Genomic DNA, 24,749 nt, shown 5'->3' with positions numbered 1-24,749 from the left:
ACATGCAGTTTAAGCAGGTGAGGCAGCTTACCCAGATCACAAGCAAGAAAGTGGCAGAGCTGAGATTTAAACCTGGACCACTCAGTTCATGCCCTTAACTCATAAACACCCTGCTAGCCCTTAAAATATTTATGCCCCAAAATTGGCATTACCCCTTGTGATGTTGTAACACAAATCAGTCATACAGAGATGGTGGTTGTCCTTTACTTCTTGATTTCTAGGAAGTCTTTACAAATTACAGAGATTGGTGCAGAAATGGATACAAGTTGTAAATGTATTTTCCGAGTTTGTCATTTGTCTTTGCTTGTATTTTTGTTGTTGTTCTTGTTTGCCATGTAAAAATGTATAAACGTATTTTATATTTTTATATTTTAGGGTAGGTATTTTATCAGCCTTTTCTGGCTTCTGGACTTTGAGTCACCGTTAGCAAGGTCTTTCCTATACTAGGGAGGGGCCCATCTCCTCCTCATATGTTTATGTTTTCATGTTTACATTTACATAGTTGATCTATTCGATGCTTATCCTGGTATTCAGTGTGAAAAAAAAAATTTTTTAACCACTTTTTAAAACACTGAAATCAAATTACCCTATCCAAATGTGGTCAGAGTTGGTATATGAAGAATACTTGGGGTAGTGAATTTTCATTTAAGAAGAAAAGCAGGTTTATTGGTACCATTGGGTGACCAGCACTGAGTTCTTCACAGTTCTAGTTAGAAGACCTTTGGTCTGAAATTTTGGTAGGGGTTTTCCTATCCACTGAGCTTATAAAGTATAAAATGGGAGGGTCAGGAGTGAGCAACTAGACATATGAAGCTTTTGGAGGTAACTTTGGATACTTATGAGATTCCTGACTCCCCATGCCATCAGCCTCCAAAAACTCACCTGTGAAACATCCTTGACATTTCCACCTTTCTTCTCTCTGACATTGTTATGAAATAATTCCTTCGCCCTCTTAGGTTATTTTTGGCCAAAGTGTATGACTGTATTAATAGGTTATTATGCTTGTCTCCTAGTCTCAAAGAGCTTATGATTTTGTTGAGGGAAGCAAGACTTAGATATATAATATAAATCCTGAATAGTGCAAAAAAGTAAGGAGGCAGCTACTCATTTATGTGGTAGAGGCTCTTTTGTATGTATTTGAATCAAAATGCTTCCAATTGTAAGCGACAGAAACATAGCTCAAATTCCTTTAAGCAAATGGAGAATTTATGTTTATGTAACAGAAAAGACCAGGGATCATGCTTCTGTAACAGTCAAGTCAGGCCTCAGGCATGGCTGGATCCAGGTGCTTATATTTCCTTAGGAATCTCTTTCTCTCCTCACTTCTCAGCTTTTATTTTTCTTTGTTGCTTTCATTCTCAGATGTGCTCTCCCCTCCTGGTGGAAAGATGACACAAACTATGAGTGCCAACCTTACCCCCTTCTAACTTAGGGATACTTTATTGTCTAGTTCCTCTTGCAGAAAAGTCAACTGGTTCTCATGCCTCTTTCTGAACCAGTTAACTATAACCAGAAGGAAGGTTGCTGATTGGTCAGTCCTGAGTCACATGTACTCCCAAAGAAACTGAGAGCAGCCTCAGTCCTTTTTTAGCCATGAGCTCTGAGAATTGAGGGAAAGCAGTTTCCCTAAAGAAAGTTGTAGAGCCATGATCAGAAGAGGGATGAACCAAAGCTGAGTGAGCCTAAGACCCAGAATGCACCACACTATGAGCTGCTTGTTCTGGAAGCTCTTAAATAATTGGCTCCAGGTGGCCAGCATCACAATGAAAGTCTTGAATAGAGTAGATGGATTCTGTTAAGCCTATAAAAATGAAGCCTCACCGAGTTGCTGTCATGTGGTAAGAGCAATAGCTTTAGTTGATTCTCAACTGCATTGCAAAATAAAACTAAGCAAACAGAAAATGTTGCTGCCTATTACTGATGAGGGGTTTCTGAGATCCTAAATGGAATTTGTCAGAAAAGCTATCTTCGTGTAATTGGCATTTGTCAAATACCAAATCCCAACACAAAAGAGCATAGAGAGAGATTGTTCCCTCTTCCCAACCACTGACTATGGTTTGGGAAAAGAATGAGATCTCAAATTGGGCTGGATTCTTAAATTGGTGCTTTTGTAAATGTCATTTTAGAACTCATTCCACACCTAAATATTCTATAGCTTGTGAAGAATGTGGCATGGAGTGCAGGGGTCTCTGTAAATGGAGTGGCATTGCTACTTCATTGACCGTGCCAGGAATATTAGCTGACATTTACCATGCCTGGCACTGTGTCCTGTACCGTTCATGCATCATCTCATGCAGTTTTCACAATAGGCCTATGAAGGAGGTACTCTTTTCATCCCCATTTTATAGGTGAGGAAACTGAGGCTCAGAAAGATTATTCACTCACCCAGCGTCTCAGAGCAAATGACTGGTAGAGTCAGAATTCAGACTGGGGCTGCTAGACTCCAGTATATGAGTTCCTAACAGTGTTCCATAATGATCTGGCTGTGTCACCCTAACCTTGTCACCTCACAGAGCTTCTTCACTCTTTTTTACAGATGTACACTGTTTAACAAAATCTTTAAACAGCGATGCCACTAAAGTGTTTCACTCTGAGAATCCTGTTGTATAATTAGCTCTTAGTGATGGGCTATAAATGAATTCCCTAGATTTTTCCAATCCATTCCTTCCCACAGTTTCCAGAAAACACCCTGAACAGTTTCTAAAATGGACTGGATTCCTTTCATTTTACCTTTAGGAAAAAAGATAAGGAGGCAGAAAGCTGACCAAGCTGGCCATCAGCTCTGAACTTAACAATTGCCAATAATCTTCAAAAACATTATTGAGCTATAAGGCCTGGTAATTATATACTAGTGTGTAAATGGTTCAAAGGCTATACTTTTAAGCAAATTTGGGTTTGAATCATAATCCTGTCACTCTGAACTCAAAGAATTGGTAGAGCCTGACTGAATCTCAGTTTCCTCATCTGTAAAGGGAGTCATTAGTAGGACTGAGCGCTAAAGGTTGTCATGGGAAATAAAGGAGATGATACTTACAATGTGCTCAGCACAATGCTGCCCCTAATTGTGATCAAAAAGGCCTGGCTGCTAGTAATACAGCCATTTATTATTACTATTACTATTATTATTTCCTGTTCTTGCTCTTTCCCCCTTCCAAAATAAATACCGCCAAAACACCTTGCAATTTCCTCTCTTCTTAATTCCTCGAATTCTAGCTGTTTGAACTTGAATTGTTTAAAGCTCTCTGTTCAGCAACTGGCTCTTGTGTCTTTTCCTCTGATGTCCACAGGCTTTGAAACAGTAGCTTTTCCATAATCTTTGACAAAAGTTTGCACTAACTCCCTGAAGGATTGGTGGTTTTAGTACAGCCTTCTCATCCATCTGGCTCTCTGGCTAGTTCTGTTTTTTGTTGTTATTTTCTTTCTTCCTTTCTTTCCTCAATATCTTTTCTCTTTGTTTAGTTTTTTAAAGGGAAATCTCTCTTGAAGGGCTCCTCTAAAATATTCTTACCTCCCCTTTTCAAGATTAAGCTGTTATCTTGGTGACAGGTACTGACAAATACCGCGTAGACTCACAAATGGTCATGTGGTTTGGCTCACAGATTAATGCCTTTTTCAGGTGATAATTATCCCCTGGGTAGTTACAAAAGCTTTGTCATAAAAAGTTGATTATTTATGGCAACCGTGGTTCTGGCAGTTAAAATAACCTGGGGTCTAGTAACTGGGGGTTTTCTTTCTCTCCCCAAGGAACATCTCTGGAATTTATTTATGGCAAAAGAAATACACAAGGGAATGTATCAGCTTTTTAATCAAGATAACCTCCCATTTGTAGAGCATTTCATAGATTCCAAAGCACTTCCAAGTCCACAATCTCCCAGTGAACTTGATTCTGGGAGCCAGTCAGATGTGTCTTTCCAGGCAAGGTGAAGGGAAGGAGGAGAAAGCAGGAGGCTGGGCTGTGGGGTTGGATTTTGAGATGATTAGCAGTCTCGTGGATGCAGTTAGGATATGCCTGGGCTGGACATCGACAAGATGGAGAATTGGAACTCCTGCTTTTTGATGCCTTTTTCAGTCACGCTAATAACAAATGACCTGTGAAAGGATTTCACAAGACTCAGAGAGGACCTCAATCATGAAACAAGCCTTTATAGATTAGTTTGAGCTGCTGTCTTTTATTCCCTCTTATGTTTAAGACATCTGTCTTATAGTGTAACATTTTCTCTGCTGCAAGAGGAAACTATAGGAAAATAATAATTGCTTCCTGATCAAAAGTAAGTGATTCCTAGCAGAGGTCATTGGAAAGATATTTGGGGGAGGAAAAGTAGAATATTTATTCTTTTAGTTTTTATAATGTTCCAAAGAAGAGGAAAAAACAAATTAGAAGAAACTGATGGTTAACAATGTCTATGGAAACACCACTACCAAAATAAATGCCTTTGTTCCATCAGCGGCTGTGTGTACCTCAGTTCCATTACCTCTCCCCTTTTTAATAAAAATAACATAAATACATGGCCCATCATTGGGAGACCTTCCTTCTGATACAACCGTGATTTTTTTTTTTTTTTTTTTTTTTTTGAGACAGAGTCTTGCTCTGTTGCCCTGGCTGGAGTGCAGTGGCACAATCTTGGCTCACTGCAACCTCCACCGTCCAGGTTCAAGCAATTCTCATTGATTCAGCCTCCTGAGTAGCTGGAATTACAGGCGCCCACCACCACGCCTACCTAATTTTTGTGCTTTTAGTAGAGACAGGATTTCGCCATGCTGCCCAGGCTGGTCTTGAACTCCTGAGCTCAGGCAATCCATCAGCCTTGGCCTCCCAAAGTGCTAGGACTACAGGTGTAAGCCACTGCACCCAGCCACAACTGTGATTTGTATTCTATATCTTTTCCCTGCCAAGCTTTTTCACATAAATATTTCACATATATATACATATATCACAGGTACCCTCATAAACTGTTTTCATCCCGCTTTTTATTAACTTATCATGTTCCCATATTGCTTGGCTTCATGAGTATACTTGTTAATGTTTATGCAGTGTTCGTGCAGTGGATGTCCTATAATCTAATTAAACATCCCCGATTGCCTGACATTTGGATTTCAGGGCAATTAGTGCAGGACTGGAAATTGTGGGCCTTGGAGCCAGCCTGACCCAGATTTCCTGCTGCGCCACTTCCGAACTGTGTGATCTTGAGGACTTGCTTTCTTCGTCTGTGCCATGGGAATGATAATACTTTCCTCAAGGGGTTGTTTAGAAGAGAATACAGTAATGTATATAAAGCATTTAACGTAGTTCCTGGTACACAGTATATTCTTCATACTTAGCAGCTAGTCTATTATTATTTCTAATCATCACTATTTAGATGACAGTACACTGAAATTTTTTTCTTCTTTTGGATTATTTTCTTTTCTTTTTTTCTTTTTTTTATGATAGTCTTGCTCTGTCACCCAGGCTGGAGTGCAGTGGCATGATCTTAGCTTACTGCAACGTCCACCTCCCAGGTTCCAGGGTTCTCCTGCTTCAGCCTTCCAAGTACCTAGTACTATAGGTGTCCCCCACCATGCCTGGCTAATTTTTATATTTTCAGTAGAGATGGGGTTTCACCATGTTGGCCAGGCTGGTCTCAAACTCCTGATCTCAGGTGTTCCAGCCAACTTGACCTCCCGAAGTGCTGGGATGACAGGTGTGAGCCACCACGCCCAGCCATTTAGATTATTTTCTTTTGGTAAAGTCACGCATGTAGGGATATCAGGCTAAGATATTTGCATATTTGTATTGCTCTTGGTAGGTATTGACATCTCTTGATATCACAGTAGTTTTTACTGTCATCAGTGGTTCTACAAATGCCCTTTTCACTTATACCCTCACTGACATTGACCAGAAATAACTTTTAAGTTGGATAATTTAGTGTTAAATATGATACCTGGAGAAACTGTACCCTCACCAGCATATAAAACAGAAATTATAACTTTCTAAGTTGAATAATTTAGTTGTTAATCATGATACCTTGTGATCTGCTCATATTGGAAAAGTAGAGAGGATAGTTTCATTAGCACCTGGTCACTATCATCCAGCTTCAATAATCACTAACTTCCCTCCAGTCACTGCACTGTTTTTAGGAGTAGTTTAAGCAAACCTTGGCCATATGTCACTTTACTCATCAGTAGTCCGCTGTACCTCTCTACCTGATAAGGACCTCTTTTTTTTTTTTTTTTTTTTTTTTTTGATACAGTATCTCACTCTGTTACCCAGGCTAAAGTGTGGTGGCCTGATCCCCGCTCACGGCAGCCTCTGCCTCCCAGGCTCAGGTGATCCTCCCACCTGAGCCTCCTAGGTAGCTGGGATTACAGTCATGCACCACTACGCCTGGCTAATGTTTTGTATTTTTTTTTGTAGAGGTGGAGTGTCACCATGCCACCCAGGCTAGTCTCAAACTCCTGGGTTCAAGTGATTCGCTCCCATTGGCCTCCCAAAGTGCTGGGATTACCGGCATGAGCCACCACCTTTTTTTCGTAAGCCACCATCCTTTATCCCATCTGACAAGATTAACAATAAGTCTTCAATGTTATCTAATATTCAATCCAAAGTTGAATGTCCTCATATTTAAATTTTACTTTGGACTGCATATTAGGTGATGTTGAAGAATTCAGGGAAATTCTTGTTAATTTTCCTCAAAAGCGTCCTTATACAGTTAGGCTGTTTGAATCAGTATCCCAACATGTTCCACTCATTCTTTTCTCCTTTCTTTCCTTCTTTTTGTTGGCTTTTTTTTTGAGATGGAGTCTCACTCTGTTGCTCAGGCTGGAGCACAGTGGCGCAATCTTGGCTCACTGCAACCTCCACCTCCCAGTTCAAGCAATTCTCCTGCCTCAGACTCCTGAGTAGGTGGGATTACAGGTGTGTGCCACCATGCCTGGCTAATTTTTGTATTTTTAGTAGAGATGGGGTTTCACCATGTTGGTCAGGCTGGTCTCAAACTCCTGACCTCGTGATCCTCCCACCTTGGCCTCCCAAAGTGCTGGGATTACAGGCATAAGCCACTGTAATCACTGTGCCCAATTCTCTTTCCTTTTATTTTATTTTTTTTATTTTTGAGACGGAGTTTCACTCATGTTACCCAGGCTGGAGTGCAATGGCGCGATCTCAGCTCACCGCAACCTCCGCCTCCTGGGTTCAGGCAATTCTCCTGCCTCAGCCTCCTGAGTAGCTGGGATTACAGGCATGCACCACCATGCCCAGCTAATTTTTTGTATTTTTAGTAGAGACGGGGTTTCACCGTGTTGACCAGGATGGTCTCGATCTCTTGACCTCGTGATCCACCCGCCTCGGCCTCCCAAAGTGCTGGGATTACAGGCTTGAGCCACCGCGCCCAGCCTTATTTTATTTTTTTAAGAGACAAGGTCTTCACTGTGTTGCCCACACTGGTCTCAAACTGCTATGCTCAAGTGATCTCTTGCCTCAGCTTTCCAAGTAGCTGGGACTACAAGCACGCACCACTGTGCCTGACTGGTCCACCCATTTCTTATCATTGTTAGTGTGAAAAACCTCCCTGTCACCCCTTGTTTTTACCCTCTTGCTGAGGAAACCAGGTCATTTTTCTGGCAGAATATTTTCTAGCTGGGATTCAGGTGTGCTTTCTTACGATGTGTTTTAATTTTTTCCTCTATCCCTGTTTTCTGTAAACTGGTGAGTAGATCTGGAGGTTTGATAAGCATCTTCCTGAATTTTAACATGAAGTTATTTTTAGGGCACAACACATCCTCACATCCCTCCCTGGGTAGAGTCTTATACAGCTGACCAGATACCAGTTGTTACTGGCCTCCTCTGGTAGTAGTAGAACAGCACAAAAATTCAATTGACCATTAAATTGGTTGGTCAATATAAGTTGAATGTAGGAATAAGTGATAATATTAGCTTAGGCTGAATGCAGTGGCTCTCCCCTGTACTCCTAACACTTTGGAAGGTCAAGGGGAGAGGATTGCTTGAATCCAGGAGTTTGAGACCAACCTGGGCAACATAGTGAAACTCCATCTCCACAAAAACTAAAATAATTAGCTGGGTATGTTGGTACACACCTGTAGTCCCAGCTACTTGGGAAGCTGGGGTGGAAGGATCACTTGAGCACAGAAGGTCAAGGCTATAGTGAGCCACAGTTGCGCCACTGACCTCTAGACTAGGTGACAAAGTGAGATCCTGACTCCAAAAAAAAAAAAAAAAAAGGTTGCACCAGGTGCAGTGGCTCACACCTATAATTCCAGCACTTTGGGTGGCTAAGGCAGGAGGATCACTTGATCCCAGGAGTTCAAGACCAGCCTAGGCAATGTAGTGAGACCCCCATCTCTACAAAAAATTAGAAAAATAAAAATTAGCCAGGCGTGGTTGGGAACCTATAGTCCCAGCTACTCAGGAGGCTAAGATGGAAGGATCACTTGACTCCAGGAGGTCAAGGCTAAAGTGATCCATGATTGTGCCACTGCACTCAGCCAGGGAGACAGAGCAAGACTCTATCTCAAAAAAAAAAAAAAAAAAAAAAAAGCTGCCACCTGGTAGAACATGGTTAATTAAGTGGTAGTAATAAGAATTGTTTTTTTGTTTGTTGGTTTTGTTTTTTTTTTTTTTTTTTTTTTTTTTTGAGACAGTCTTGCCCTGTTGCCCAGGCTGGAGTGCAATGGTGTAATCTTGGCTCACTGCAACCTCTGCCTCCTGGATTCAAGTGATTCTCCTGCCTCAGCCTCCTAAGTAGCTGGGATTATGGGCACCTGCCACCATACCCAGCTAATTTTTGTACTTTTAGTAATAAGAATTGTTAGAACTCAAAAGAATAAACTAGCTCCACAGGGCTGGGTTGACCTGGGAAATCTTCTCAGAAGAAAAAACTTGGTCTGAGATTTGAATAATGAGTGGAATTTTAAAACATGGAGAAGGTTGAGGGTGGAACTGTTCTGGACCTGAGTTCAAAGATACACAAAGCTTTTGAAATGTCAACCAATTGGTCCTCTTATGTTGACAGCCCTTGGTACATACCTTCTGTGCCTTTTCCTTTCTTCTGTTCTTTAATTCATTCAACAAATATTTATTGAGTGCCTATTACAAGCCAGCTTTTTTGTGGCCTGGGGAATTTGTTCATGAGGCAGCCTAGTTTTATGGTAAAAACATCAGCTGGAAATCAGAAGACTTTAGTTTTCTTTTAAGTCCTGTTTTTAGAGTAGAAGTACGAAAAAATTCTTTAAGGTTATTGTTGCTGTCCGTATCTCTAGATGGAGACTTTGGCAGCTCAGACAGAGGATGTAGCATACTGTCACCTTTCCTTGGAATAAAGGACTTCTGCTGTTTGAATGAAGTAGTTTTTTTCCTTACCTTCTTTCCTCTCTCCTTATTCTTTCTTGTGGGAGCACTTTATCCTTTGAGCTCCAAAAACAAAGCTGGAAACCCATGAAACAATATTTGCCACTACCCTGGGCAAAGATACGAACGAAAACAAGCAGAATTCTTTAACTCCCAGACGCTTCACCTTTGTTCATATTCCAAGCGCATGGGATGGCAGCAGGGGGTGCAGGGGGAGGTTTACCTGTGGTTATCCTACCGAAAGAGGTGTGCTCATTCTCACGAAAAAGAATTGATCTTGCGACTGAAAATGGCTTATGGCAACGTGGGTGGCTGAGAACAAAAGCAGAAACTGTTAGCATTTTTGACATATTCATACATCTTGAGCAGCAGTGCAACTTCTGTCAGTTTAATCTAGGTCTTTTTTCCTTTGAATTCAATTCTATCAGCATCTGTTGAGTGCTTGCTGTGTGCAATACTAGTCATTTCAAGAGGAGGAATTTAGCTTCCTTTCCCATTATCTCCACTAGCCCCCTCACTCCAGAAGCACCTCAAAGAAGCTAAGTATGTACACTGTAGTTGCTGTACAAACGGGGCTTCGAGGTGACCACCCTGCCACCTCCTGCATGACTACCTGAAGTCCCTCTCTTCTTCTTTGTCCTCTCCTGTCACATAAAATTCAGGATTTTCAGGAGAATTTCAGAATTTTTAGTAGAATTTCAGAATCTTTAAGATGGAAGGGAACTGAGGGTCACCCAGTTCTGTTTGGTAACAAATGTGTTCCACTTCTTCCCCCAGCCAGAGTCCCAGGACAAAGGGTTAGCTCATAATGTCTTTGGCTCCTCCTTCATCCCTAACCTCCCGGGTATAAAATGTAAGTGATTAATGTTCCACAAGACTTGTATCGAAAAACTTTAATCCAGTACATTCTGTTTGATCAAAACAGATCCAGGAAAGCTAAATGACTTGTCCATAGCTGCCAGAGTCTGTGGGTCAACAGTGACTAAAACTCAAGGCCACTTGATCCCCCCTACGTGGCCTTCACTTGGATGTAGGCAGCCCACCCTTGAAGAGCGGAAGGAAGGCTGTGACTGGGCAGAATCCACAAGGCAGCAAGACTTGATCCACTAAGGAACAGATAGCTCTCACAGTCATAGCAGGCCTGTAGGAAGAAGACAGAGTAGGAACCAAATGCTGTCGCAAAGATAACACAGGCACTATGTAACTGAGTACCTATTTTTAAGTGACAGTGGTATATTTTAGGCCAGTTCTATCCCATTTGTAGTCTCTCTCCATTTTCCCTCAGTAATTCTTTTCTCTCTGTTGAACTTTCCTCTGTTTCAACCTCTTGCTTGCTTTGCCACTTGATATTAAAGGAATCCATATACATATACATTTCCTGACAAATTAGTATATTGAGCTTAATTTTCTGATGAGCCCTTATAAAATATCAGCATGCTGAACTAACCCAAAATGTGGGCTGCCTGTACCAAATATGCTAATTTTAGACAGGGTGCTTTTCATCAGAACATGAGATAAGAATTTTTATTTGAAAGCTTTTCTGAAATTAAATAGCATAAAATGAAGATAATACTCCATATACACTTCAGTCTTTGCTGTTTAATAGACTGAAAGAGGCAGACACATTTATGTTTAAATCACCTTCTTCTACGGTTCAAGAATCTATGCCTCAGAGAGATCAATTGACTTACCCAAGACTACAGACTTAATGGTAGGGCCAGATTGTATACCATGTCTTCTTCTCCTTTTTTTTTTTAAGTTTTTTTAGATGTGGGATCTCGCTGTGTTACCCAGGCTGGAATGCAGTGGTGCGATCATAGCTCACTGCAGCCTCAAACTCTTAGGCTCAAGCAATCACCTTGCCTCAGCCTCCTGAGTAGCCTCAGCCTCCTGAGTAGCTGGCACCATAGGTATATACAACTGTGCCTGGCTCATTGTTATTGTTATTATTTTTGTAGAGATGGGGTCTTACTTTGTGGCACAGGCTGGTCTCAAACTCCTGGGCTCCAGTGATCCTCCCAGCTTGGCCTCCCAAAGTGTTGGGATTACAGGTGTGAGCCACTGCACCTGGCTCATGTCTTCTAAGTTAGGTTAGTTCACTCTTCACTGTGCTGCTGCTTTTATATGTGTGCAACACCAAATCAATTTTTGAAATTAAAGGGTTCAATCAGTTAATCTCTTTGGAAGCAAAGAGTGTTGGAAAAGTTCTCCAAATTCCATCTTTTTTCCTTAATTCATTTCCAAAAAAAAGGAGATGCTTTATTTACCAGAAAGGTTAATAACAGCATGGATTACATGCTAATCGTATGCCTAGAAATCTGCCATACATAATATCTCATTGGATTATTCATGTGTTTTTAACTCATTAAAGCCTCAAAACTCTCAATGTCCCCATTTTATAGATGTTTAAACTGATGTTTGGCATCATTAAGTAAATTGTCCAAAGTCAAATAGTTGGCAAGTAAAAACTTGATATTTGAGCCCAGGCTTCTCATTCTAATGCAGGGGTCTCCAATCTTTTGGCTTCCCTGGGCCACAGTAGAAGAAGAAGAATTGTAAAATACACACTTAAAATCCACTAACACTAGCAATAGCTGATGAGGTAAAAAAAAAAAAAAAAATCACAAAAGAATCTCATAATGTTTTAAGAAAGATTATGAATTTGCGTTGGGCCATATTCAAAGCCATCATGGGCTGCATGCAGCCTGTGGACCGTGGGTTGGAAAAGCCTGTTCTGGAGCTTGTATTTCTGTGTTCTTCCAGGAAGGACAGAGTGTTGAGTATTCCTCAAAGAAAATTTGCCATAGAGCCAGAGTGGGAGGGAAATATCATTTCTTTTTCAGTTTACTGACTCTTCACTTTGTAATTTAACCTTCCATATTAAAAGTTTCTCTAGGAAGTGAGAATTAATTTGAGGGAAGGAAGCCTCAATTATTCCTACTTCCAGCTGGTACAGATGCTTGGCCTCTTAGAACAGGTAGGAGGGAGAATGTTGGCATTTCTCTACTGAGATCATAAACTGGAGAAGCATCTAAATTCAGGAATGATGCCAGGTGGGGTTAGGGTGTGGGAGGGAGGAAAAGGATGTGGTGTTTGGGGTCCATAACTCAGGAAATGTGATGGCACCTAATTTCAGAGTGGCATGAGGCAAGCATTTAGGAAAAGAATAGTGAGCTATTGTTATGGTTTTTTTAAATGGGTGGGTTGTTTTTATAAAGTTTTATGAACAGGAAACTGAAGCAAAATGCTGATCCCTTTAGTTTTTGAGCTCTGCCAGCATCATTTTTTTAAATTTATTTTTGAATTTTGATGACAGGCACTTCCTTTAACACTTCTGGGGGTAAAGTGTAACAAGATACCCCCAACTGCATTTCATAACAGCAGAATCCAAATGAAGAGCGGTAGTTTCAGGTCTTTTTGATAACACAGTGAAACAGAATTGGATCCCTCCCCAGCTAGGGAGAAAGAGAACTCTTTCAGTAACTGAGGCAGTCTATAGAATGTTTTTCCCTTTTAAAACATTCTAGAAAATTTGCCTAACATGTGGAAAACCTCTAACATGCATTAAAATGGGGTAGGCTGTGGCAAAGAAAATACAGATCAAATTCTCCTCCTCCCATGAATCATAAAAACCCAGCCTTCCCAGCTACAGTATTGTTTCCCCTGGAAGATGACTTCATCTTAAAGAAAGTGGTTCTATCTGCTGTGCATTTTGGATGCCCTAAGCCAACGTTTTCAGGCATCTGGCTGCCAACTTTGGAGATGTTAAAAGCCTGTTTTGTTCCTGCAGGGCACTCTTTCATTGCCTACCTTGTAAAAGTTATGTCTTATTGCATTTTCCTGGCACCAGAGCAATCCTCGTACCTACCCATTGCATTTGTTTTTTCTGAGCCTGCAGGCAGCACTGGGTTATTAAAGTTCAAGGAGGAATCCACGTGATGTTGGCTTTACAATTTTAATTCTCTCTTACCTTCTCCCCTCCCTTCCTCCCACTCAATGACAGATGAGCTTTGTTCACCATGTACTGTCTCTAAACCAGAATGCGCTCTCAAAATATCTTTTGTAAGACTCCATTAGGGGAGAGCATGACCCCGCTTTGGTGGAGCAGTTAGCAGAGAAGTTGCCTTCTTCTTCCTTGGGCTTCTTTGAATAAAACGTTCTTGAGTCTATAATTTCTCATCAGCCTGGAACTCCAGATGAGCCCCATGTTTAATCTTGCAGAAACACCAGACAAAATCTTCCCTCCCCCTTAAAAGTCAGCTCCTTGGGGCCCACCTCAAGAAAACAAGCTTTTGATACAAATAGCACTAGGTGTGAGCATGGCAAGTTGAGAAGGAAAAAACATTTTTGTAGAGTTTAACCTGGAATCAAAAACCTTGAGAAGGGAATGGAAGAAATCACCTTTAAAGGGAAGGAAAAAGGCAGATGAACATATTGCAGGGTGTCTTTGAAAATAAGCTATTTGATGTCCCTTTGTCACTAGTTTCAACCTCCCTGGCACGTCCACCTTGTTCAGAAATTAGTATGTAAACAGCTGAAAGGAACTGAAAGCTCTATCATATCTGAGAGGCTCCCACAGTCTAACACTGTAGGAGCTGTTTCTCAAAGTGGTTTGGACTCTTCGAGAAGCTAAACATTAGGGGCCTATTTGAATTACCTTTCAAAATTTCAAACTATAGCCCACTATAGTATTCTGCATATGATCTTTTGGTCCCATCTCGGAAGTTTTAAATATGCCATGTTCTTCTTGCAAAAATCTCTGGATTTTCTTCCTCCATGACATGTTCTTTGATTAGCCCCATTTCAATTTAATTTTCGTTTCAACAAATATGGGCCGAGCATCTGCTATGTGCCAGCATAATAGGAGGAGCTGAGGCTACTGTGATGAGCGAGATAGATCGGGCCCCTTTGTAGCTTGCAGTCAGGCAGCGAAGACAGGCATAAAACCATTCAGTAGGAACAGGCTGACTATTGGGGAAGATGAGGCACTTGGCACCTTGGGGACACAAAGCAAGGATTACCGTAGCCTGGGGGTCACAGACAACCTTGAATAAGAGGAATTAGCTAGGCACAGCCATCAGGTGATTGTACTTACTAATGCTAGAGTTGAAGAACCAAATGACAGTGCAGCGATAAAACCTGGGAAACTAGTGACTAAGTGCTTCTGTTCAGCCCTCTATTGCCAAGGCTTTTGGTTTAATCAGAATTGTGGGCACATGAGAACTGTGTTTGCTGAGCTTGGTTTTGGCTGTGAGATGGAAAAAAATTCAAGTAAAGCAGAAACTGCCTTAATTCAGCTCCCACTTAACCAAAGCATTGAGTTACCCCACACACACTGGCCCCTCTGTGAAGTGCATCTCATATCCACAGCACACAGAACACTTTAAGCTAAAAGGCTGCTTCTAGCACACGCCAGCCAATTTCCACCCCCACCGGATGAGACACATATTTGCCAGGAGTCCCCAAACCTGTTTTTACTAGTTGAACTTGTTCTGTAATTAAGGTCTTCTACCCACTCCCCCACCCCCACCACCTGCCCCAGCCCCAGCCCCAGGTCTTTTTTCAAGTAAACATCTCAAGCCAAGTGCCCTCCTCCCATTCTCTGTTCTACAGCTAATTTTTTAAAAATGTAAATGCTGTCATGCCCTCTGGCTATGAAGATAAGCATGTTTTAAGTTAGAACCTCGGATACCGGATTGTAAATCACGTCCCAAGAGCCAAAACACACTCTGAGTGGGTGGTTTACTTGGTAGTTTACTCAGAGTATAGATTTGTTAATTTTTCATCGTATCCTTGAGGTACCCATCTGTATATAGCATGCTGCAGCACACAATAGTTCCTCAGTGCACGTTTGTTTAGATGAACAAGTTAAGAGGCTCCCTATGCCCATTCTGGGTTTCGATGCTACAACCATTGAGCTAATTACACCCTGGGAACCTCAGGACTGATTTGTGATCAGAACATTTCTAGCCCGTGGCTGGGGGTTCATTATTGAGCTTGCTGATCATTCTGATTCATAACACTATGTATATTACTCAAACAGTGCTCTTTGAGGGTGTTTTACAGATTTCTGGGTCTGCTGCCAAAGATTCCAATTCATTGGACCAAAGCGGGGCTCAGGGATGTATATGGATTTGATAAGTTTCTTAGTTTCACAGCAGGTGGTCTCTGGAAGTGTCCCTGACTCCTCAGAAGTCATTTTTCTATAAATGTATAGGTTTTCAAATTCAGGCCAGATGATATGAATACTGCCATATTTCACTATTACATACATTTCCCTCCACATGTTAACTTCTCTGGAATTGACAAGGGTCTTACAATTGATCATATAATTTAATCGACAATATTTTTCTTTTCTTTTTTTGTTTTTGAGACTGAGTCTCTCTCTCTCTGTTTCCCAGGCTGGAGTGCAATGGCACAATCTCAGCTCCCTACAACCTCTGCTTCCTGGACTCAAGCCTCCCTCAAGTAGCGGGGACTACAGATGTGTGCCACCATGCCAGCTACTTTTTCTATTTTTTTGTAGAGACAGGCTTTTGGCATGTTGCACAGGCTGGTCTTGAACTCCTGGGCTCAATTAATCTGCCTGCCTCAGATTCCCAAAGTGCTGGGATTATAGGGGTAAGCCATCACACCCAGTCTACTTTTCTTTCTAGAGAGTACATAAAGTAATAGCTTATAGTGCAGTCTTAGGTTTGATGAAATACGGTACTTTGATTACTGAGTTTGTAGTTGATGGAAGAGAAAACACCACTACTATCCAAAGTTGGAATTTACACATTTTAGGTTCTAATTTCTCTGAATAATGGTTAGTATAAGAAACCCACATAAATGAATACCTTAACTGTAGTCTGAGGGGAATAAATAAATAAATATGTGGCCAGGCACAGTGGCTCATGCCTATAATCCCTTTGGCAGGCCAAGGCGGGTGGATCACATGAGGCTAGGATTTCGAGACCAGCCTGGCTCACATGGTGAAACCCAGTCTTTACTAAAAATACAAAAATTAGCCAGACATAGTAGTGCACATCTGTAATCCCAGCTATTCGGGAGACTGAGGCAGGAGAATCACTTGAATCTGAGAGGTGGAGGTTGCAGTGAACAGAGATCACGCCACTGCACTCCAGCCTGAGGGAAAGACTGAGATTCTGTCATGAAGAAAAATAAAATAAAAACGTTTTAAAAATTAAATATACTTATTGAATTCTTAACCCCCAAATATGAAATACTCTCAAACAAAGGCAGACTCTTCATAAAGTTCAAAGATGCCCTAGTAGTACACAGAAAATGTTTTATTAATTCTGTGGGCTGAACAAGCCTGCTGTTAGTTATAAGTTCAAATTGAAGAAGTTCACCATTCTTACTACAAAATCTTGAGTGAGGCTGGGCGCGGTGGCTCACACCTATAATCCCAGCACTTTGGGAGGTGGAGGCAGGTGTATCACGAGCTCAAGAGATCGAGACCATCCTGGTCAACACGGTGAAACCCCGTCTCTACTAAAAATACAAAAATTAGCTGGGCATGGTGGCGCATGCCTGTAATCCCAGCTACTCGGGAGGCTAAGGCAGGAGAAATGCTTGAACCCAGGAGGCGGAGGTTGCGGTGAGCCGAGATCATGCCATTGCACTCCAGCCTGGGTAACGAGCAAAACTCTTGTCTAAAAAAAAAAAAAATCTTGAGTGAGACAGGGTTTTATTTACATAAACTGTGCAGTCAGAAACACCATATATCAAAATAGTAAACACTTTAGGGTTTTTATTTAATCACTGAGTTTGCATTTCTGCCCCCCAAAACAAATATGGTGGCAAAGGTTGTCCTGGGAAAGAATAGGACTTGAAAAAATTTCCCTTCCCTGGTTTCTTCTTTATTATATCATTGAAACTTTAATTTTCACTGGTGTTTTAAAGAATATTTGCGTACCTGAAGCAGGTTAAGATAATTTTCTGTTCCCTCACTCCCTTACCTCTGTATTCCTCTTTATTCTTTTGTCTTTCTTGTGTTTTATGGATTTTGTTTTTCAGCTAAGGTTCAGGTTTGGGCATCAAGGAAGATTTGATTCAACAAAGAGTCTACCTTTGTTCTCCAAGCTGGATGGAGTGCAGTGGCACAATCTTAGCACACTGTTCCCAGGTGCAAGTAATTCTCCTTCCTCAGCCTCCCAAGTAGCTGGGACTACACGCATCTGCCACAAGGCCCGGCTAATTTTGTATTTTTAGTAGAGACAGAGTTTCACCATGTTGGTCAGGCTGGTCTTGAACTCCTGACTTAAGGTGATCCACCCGCCTTGGCCTCCCAAAGTGCTGGGATTACAGACATGAGCCACCATGCCTGGCCAAGGGATGTTTTTGGTAAATCTAGACTGGAGTCAGTGGATAGCTCCTTAGGCAAAGGGATAATAGTAATACTGGTATCAGTTTAGAGATGATCAGTGCTTCATTTGTGCCATTTTTACATATCTAGCTGTAAATCATGCTCCTCATCTGTCAGAATTCACTGCCAGAACTTCTTCAGATTTTTCAACCCTTTCCCTTGTTTAATACAAGTGTGTATTAAACATCTGCCTGGCATAGAAGTTCAGGAATGGGAGAAGAGGAAGGGGAGAAATGTATCTAATTGAACACCTGACTATAATAAGCATTCATTAATTATTTGATAAATGAGTGAATGGATGGATGAACAAGACTTTAAGAAAAAAAAAAACTCAGGCTGGGCATAGTGGCTCATGCTTGTAATCCCAGCACTTTGGGAGGCCAAAGCGGACAGATTACTTGAGGTCAGGAGTTCCAGACCAGCCTGGCCAACTTGGTGAAACCCCGTCTCTACTAAAAAAAAAAAACAAAATTAGCTGGGTGTGGTGGTGTACACCTGTAATCCCAGTTACTCAGGAGGCTGAGGTATGAGAATTCATTGAGCCCAGGAGGTGGAGGTTGAAGCAAACAAGATTGTACCATTGCACCCCAGCCTGGGCAACAGAGTAAGACTCTGTCTCAAAAAAAAACAACAACAAAAAACAAAAATCACTATTCCTGATGTTAAAATATAATGCTAATAGGACAAAGCATTGTCCTGTTGGCTGAGAAGGTTGTCACAGCCACATTAGCTTCTGGTTTTAGCCTCACACTGGGCCTGCTCTGCTCCCAGTCATGGCACTGAGATTTAAGGAGTTGGTAGATGGTCTTCAAGCCACACCTGATTGTCTACAAGTCTAAAAGGAGCTAATAACCAGTGGTGGGCCTGTGTGTTGAGGCCCACCATTCCACCAGCAGCCCAAATGACCCCCGCTCAGCACAGGCAAGACCACAGGCCCTGTGCTTGGCACCATTCCTGCAAATGCAGAACAGCCCTCTTTATTTTAGTCTCCAGGCTTCTGGCTGCTGAGGAACACTGCCCGGCTGTGAAGCATTTTATAGGATTATAACAGGCTGTGCTGAAGGCAAGTTCTGAAAGACACTTTGTGCTGTTGCTTTGAGTGAAGCTGCCTGTTAGAGCAGTGTTGTTCCTAAGCCCATAAACACACACACAGGCAGAATGGGGAGTGCTGGGCTCCTGTGGCCACTTAGCTTAGTGGCATTGCAGGGCTGGACCAGCTTCCCTCAACTGTGACACGAACCTCAGGGATGTGCTTGGAAGCCTTCCTGCAGGACTGTCTGTTTTTTGACAGTATTTGATCACGGACACCCCCGGATAGAGTCCCAGGCAAATTGCATAAAACCCAAATCTGTCAGTGTTGGAGCAATACATTACATATGGGGAAGGTGCTAAAGTCAGGGACCAGGGTGGAAATTGCGTGAGGTCAAAAATACTCCTGAAAATGTGTTAAATGCCTCAAGGACCACATACGTGGCTTGTGTGTACCCAGAATTGCTGGCTTGAGTTTGTAGGCTTTGTTGTACCAAAAATATATGTCTTTAAACACCAGAATCTTATTCTGGGTGGTGAGACATTCATGCTATAAGAAGTTTGGAAGAATCGGACCACCCAGGGGAATTCCAGATTCCCATCTTTCCTTTTGTCATTTATGCTTTTTTTTTTTTTAACAGCACTATTGAAGTTGTTATAGGCCATTAGCAATCTCTGTGCTTCTGTCTCTCTCTCTTTGCCTAGCACATATAGTGGAAAAGAGATATGTTTGCCGTATATATGTTGTGTAGCCCTGTGTATTTATTGATTTTTATGGCTCCAATATCTTTTAAGGAGAGCAAAGAAATGCTTTAAAGAAGATGGATACAGCAGCCTTCTCATCAATCAATATGACTATTCATTGCTCTGCAATAATTGTTCTTCAACCTAAGTTGCACTTTAACATTTCTTCAGAGGCCAGGCACAGTGGCTCATGCCTATAATCCTAGCACTTAGAAAGGCCGACGTGGGCGGATCACTTGAGCTCAGGAATTCAAGACCAGCCTGGGCAACATCGTGAAACCCCATCTCTACAGAAAATACAAAAATTAGCTGGGCGTGGTGGCACATACCTGTAGTCCTGGCTACTTGTGGGGCTGGGGTGGGAGGATTGCTTGAGCCCAGGAGATTGAAGCTTCAGTGAGCTGAGATTGTGCCATGCACTCCAGCCTGGGCAACAAATTAAGACCCTGTCTCAAAACAATAAATAAACACATTTCTTAAGGTTCGTTTACTGTTACACTGGACTTAGGGCATGTCAGACTCCCTGCTCGGCCCTGACGATACTGCGATGAGCAACCCAGTTCCAGAGCTATCAGACTTTGCCAGCGTGACTCTTTTCTTCACCAAGTGCTATAAGTACATTTTCCAACTGGAGAACAAGGCCCAGCAAGCTCTTCTGGGGGTCAAAGCCAATGCCTTTGATGGCCAGCGTCTTCTAGTTGAGATAGTAGACTGTGAGGGCCAGAAGAGCAGGCAGAAGAAGGGAATAAGAAGTGGCTTGAGTACTTAGGCACAGATTCTTGCTGGCCATGCAAGCCCTGTGTGAGGCATGTCACTGCCTCTGGCCCTGCCTTTGGTTACATAGTTAATCAGGGGCTATTTGGAGATGAGGTTCCCCTCACACCCCCACCAAGCTTGGCTAAGCTTTTGGGGCACTTGTGTGAGCTCCCCATCAGTGCAGCTCAGGCTAAAAGGATAAAGTTGTTTTCAGGAGTACAAATAGGAAAAATCAGTGGTTCTGAGGTGCTCTTTCCCACCCCATGCCTCTTCTTAGGCAGTTTTCTTCCCATTGCTTCAGGTCGTATATCGAGGGAAAAACTCAGGAGCTCTCTTCCAATTTTAGTTGGAAACTCCACTCATTCAGGAGCACCATTTACATGTGTAGTGATAACAGACGGGCTACACAGGGCCTGATTCTTCTTGCTTCCAAAGGTAGTTTGTCTGCACTATCTGGGTAGGAAAGTAGGTGGATTTAGTGCCAGGGTGTGGACTTGATACCTGGGATGAAGAGCCATGTATCATGAGGTTTCCTGCCTGAAAAGTAGGAAGTGCTGAGTTCTCACCTGAGGTAGAAGCAAAGAACACTGTAACAGAGACTAGATATCACCATTCCTACTACCCCATGCATCCCCAAGAAGTAAAAAAAAGACAATGTCTCTGTAGATCACTACCTGATGTAGTCACGACTTTTCACATGAGGAGAAAAAAGATTCAACAGTACAGCCTACAAAATAACTTTTGAGAAATGATAATTTTCAGGCTTGGTCTGGTGGCTCAGTCCTGAAATTCCAGCACTTTAGGAGGTCGAGGCAGGTGTATTGCTGAGCTCAGGGGTTAGAGGTTAGAGATCCACCTGGGTAACATGGCGAAACCCTGTCTCTACAAAAATACAAAAATTAGCCGGGCACACTGGTGCAGGCCTGTAGTCCCAGCTACTGGGGAGGCTGAGGTGGCAAAGATCGCTTGAGCCCAGGAGGAGGTTGCAGTGAGCTGAGAATGCCACTACACTCCAGCCTGAACAAAGCAAGACCCTATCTCAAAAAATAAATAAATAAATAAATAAAAGAAAAATAAAGAAAAAGATGATAATTTTAATATTTTAAAAAACTGTAATTTCCCAAGTAGTTCCTTGAATCAATATATTTTCCTTTTTTTCTCTTGAGACAGGGTCTCATTCTCTCATGAGGCTAGAGTACAGTGGCGCAATCATAGCTCACTGCAGCCTTGAACTGTTGGGCTCAGGCAATCCACTCACCTCAGCCTTGAGATTAGCTGGGACTACACGCATGCACTACCATGCCCGGCTAATTTCTAAATTTTTTATAGAGGCGGGGTCTTGCTATGTTGCCTAGGCTGGTCTTGAACTGCTGCCCTCAAGCCACCCTGCTGCCTGGCCTTCCAAAGTGTTGGGATTATAGGTGTGAGCCACTGTACTTAATCAATTTTTCTTTTTTTTTCTTTTTTTTTTTTTTTGAGACAGGGTCTCACTGTCACCCAGGCTGGAGTGCAATGGTATGATCTTGGCTCACTGCAGCTTCTGCCTCCCTGGCTTAAGTGATCCTCCCACCTCAGCCTCTGGAATAGTTGGTATTACAGGCATGCACCACCACACCTGGCTAATATTTTGTATATATATATTTTTTTAGAGACAGGGTTTCACTGTTGCCCAGGCTGCATTTTTCTTATAAAAAAGTTAAAAACATGAGCGTAAGTTCCTTTTGTTCACTAACTTTCATCTCAAGGGCCTCCCTTTAGCCGCAAGGAAAATGGTAGAAGTTTGCTGTGGATTCTTCTAGATAGTGTTCAATGTTATTTACCCACAAATATATCTCTATAGAAAATATATGGTATTCTTTTGTAAATGTGTTTTTTTAAACACAAATGGTATTGTATTGTGCTTAGTCTGCAATTATTTTTAAACTGAATCTAATACATTGGAGCTGTTTCCACGACACACCCATAGACCCATCTCCTTTTTCACTGCTGCTAAGTGGTATTACACAGTGAGGCAAGTTTATTTAAGCCCTCCCTATTGATGGATATATTACCATTGTTTCCAATTATTATTTTTTACTGCCCCAGACAGGGCTGCTGCAAACAATCTTATAATCAGTCTCCTTCTTGAGGATTTACAATGTCATTGTTTCTCCAGAAAGGATCCAGAAAGGTGTGGTAATGCTGGGTTATCCATGCACAGCTTTATACTTGAAGGACACCCTGTCAGATTGCCTTCGAGTGTCAGGCAGCCCCTGAACTTCCTAGTCATATTTAAAAGTGGGTGCAAAGGGAAAGGTCTGGAGGTAACTTTCCGGGGGTGGTGGAAATGTTTTGTATAGTAACTGGTGAGGTGGTTATACGGGTGTTTATATTTGTCAGAACTCAGTGAAGGGTACTCTTAAAATGGGTGCATTTTGCCATTTGTAGGTTATACTCCAGTGACATTCATTAAAAAAATAAAATAGAGTGCAGTGGCCTGGGAAGAGGGCAAGAAAGAATACCACCCCTTTCTAGTGTGGGCTTTTAAAACGCTCGCTTTCCAAGCACTTTGGAGGCCAAGGCGGGCGGATCACCTGAGGTTGGGAGTTCAAGACCAGCCTGACCAACATGGTGAAACCTCGTCTTAAAACAAACAAAAACCGCTGGCTTTTCCCTCCAGGCTCCTTCCAGTCGCCGGGTATCACTACAGCCTCCTTTCTACCCGCAGCCTCCTTCACCCGGAGAGTGCCCGAGAGCCCGAAAGGAGCTATCACGGGGTCGGCTGCCCAGCAATCGCGGCCCACGCGCCACAGCGGGGCCCGGGGTCGAGTGCCCGCTGGAGAGAGAGAGGTCCCTCTCCACCCGTGGGACCGCCCCACGCCCCTCGCCGCCCCAGGAGGTGTCCGCGAGGCTGCACGTGGGCCCTCCCCGCAGCGCGGGGCGGTGACGAGCTGGCGGCCCGCCCCCTCCCCACCCACCAAGGCGTGGCTGGCGCGGCCCCGCCCACTCGGCTCCACCGCCCAGTCGCGTCCCGCCCGGCTACAAGCCGGCTGTCGGCCTCCTAGTCGCAGCCGCTGCCCGGCATCGTGAAGCTGGGGCCCCCTTTCGCCTGGGAGTTTTGTGGTCGCCTAGGATCAGCGGTGACATCCCAAAGGGCAGGCCCGGCAGCCGCCATGGTGGCCAAGGACTACCCCTTCTACCTCACGGTCAAGAGGGCGAACTGCAGCCTGGAGCTACCCCCGGCCAGCAGTCTGGCCAAGGACGCCGAGGTAGGGCCGCGCCCTGCACCTGGTTCCCTAGGGGCCATCTGTCTGTCTCGTCTCCCTCCGCCTCCCACTCTCTCGGCGCCCGCCCGGTGTCACTGTCTCTCTGTTTCCATCCCTCACTCTCCGTGTGTGCCACTTTCTCTCGCTCCATCTCTCACACACTCTTCTTTGTGTCTCCCCGTCGCCATCTATCTCACCCTGTCTCCTTTTCTCTCGCTCTTTCTCTGTGGACCGAGCACGAGATGCCTCCTCTTTCCCTGTCCCTCTTCCTGCCAGTCTGGGAGCAGCTGCCTCCTTGCCTTTGCAAGGCTCTCAGACTGTCCATCTTCTGTCTAGACCCACAGAGAGACTTTCTCCTACTGTCAGCAAGCCGCGATGTCAGGGAAGAGGGACCCTTTAGAGTTTCTTCTTGCCTGGTTTGGGAGAGCACAGGGAAGTTCCTGGGGACCCTTCCAGCCCTCTCTCCTGTCAGATTTGGCCTTGAAACATTTTGGCAGTGAAGACAAGACACAGCACCTCTGCCTGTCACCTGTGGCCATTGAAGGTCATTCAGCTGGGGGACTGGGGCTAAATGAGTAAATTGGAATGTCTCCCACATGGATCTTGAAAATGAATTAAACTTCTCAGGGCAATGGAAAGCTGCCTTGGAACATTGGAAACATTTCTCTTTCTGGGGACTTTCCTGTGCCTTGCAAGCGATGTGAAGGAGTGCTCCCCGCTTATGTTTAGTCTGACTTTTCCTCTTGCATGTTATTTCTCTGGCACATAGCTCACTGGCCTTAAAGGTTGGGTTCAGCTGGAGGAAAAAGCATTCCTCTTTTTGAGGGTCTTAGGGAATACAGTCGCTTTCACTAGATCACAGCTTTGCTGTGATCAAGCTGCAGTGGAACCCACAGGACCCAGCTGGTCATTGCCACTCATGCGTGTCTCTGGGAGCTTTCCACTCTCCCACACCTCCCTCTGCACACATCACCACCGCCACTGGGGAAAGGCTGAAGGCAGGTGTGCATCCGGCCTTGTCACAGCATTCTTGAGGTTCCACCCACTTGCCTTCCTTGAGTCTGCTCAGCTGTATGCACTTGGCTCACTGAATCATGTATATTCCAGAGCACACCATCAAAGATTCATTGGCTCTAGCAAGAGCTGCTCCAAGCTGACAGGACTCCAGTCTCTGGTTGTATTCAGCTTTCTGTAAGCTGAGCACAAACTAACTTCTTCCCCATCACCCAAACCCAACCCCACATCCCGGCTGAGTTGAATATTT

The 24,749-nt window shown here is 43.3% G+C and overlaps 1 protein-coding gene across 5 annotated transcripts in view; it reads left to right on the top strand.

The window, feature by feature from the left end:
* Positions 1–24,749, top strand: part of ARHGEF3 (Rho guanine nucleotide exchange factor 3) — a 290,282-nt gene that overhangs the window by 189,517 nt on the left and 76,016 nt on the right. The window contains exon 1 of one of the 5 annotated variants that reach the window (XM_032290254.1): positions 23,229–23,488. The exons of the other annotated variants lie outside the window; for them this stretch is intronic. Within the exon in view, the coding sequence (XP_032146145.1) occupies positions 23,393–23,488 (96 nt within the window). The 5' untranslated portion in view covers positions 23,229–23,392. Of the gene's footprint in view, positions 1–23,228; positions 23,489–24,749 lie in introns of those variants that run through there. 5 annotated transcript variants of the gene reach the window in all.

Source organism: Sapajus apella, unplaced genomic scaffold (genome assembly GCF_009761245.1).
Source record: "Sapajus apella isolate SASKATOON/1434 unplaced genomic scaffold, GSC_monkey_1.0 scaffold23, whole genome shotgun sequence".
Classification (NCBI taxonomy): Eukaryota; Metazoa; Chordata; class Mammalia; order Primates; family Cebidae; genus Sapajus; species Sapajus apella.
The sequence above is the reverse complement of the archived record's forward strand: the minus strand, read 5'-3'. Positions and strand labels throughout refer to the sequence as shown.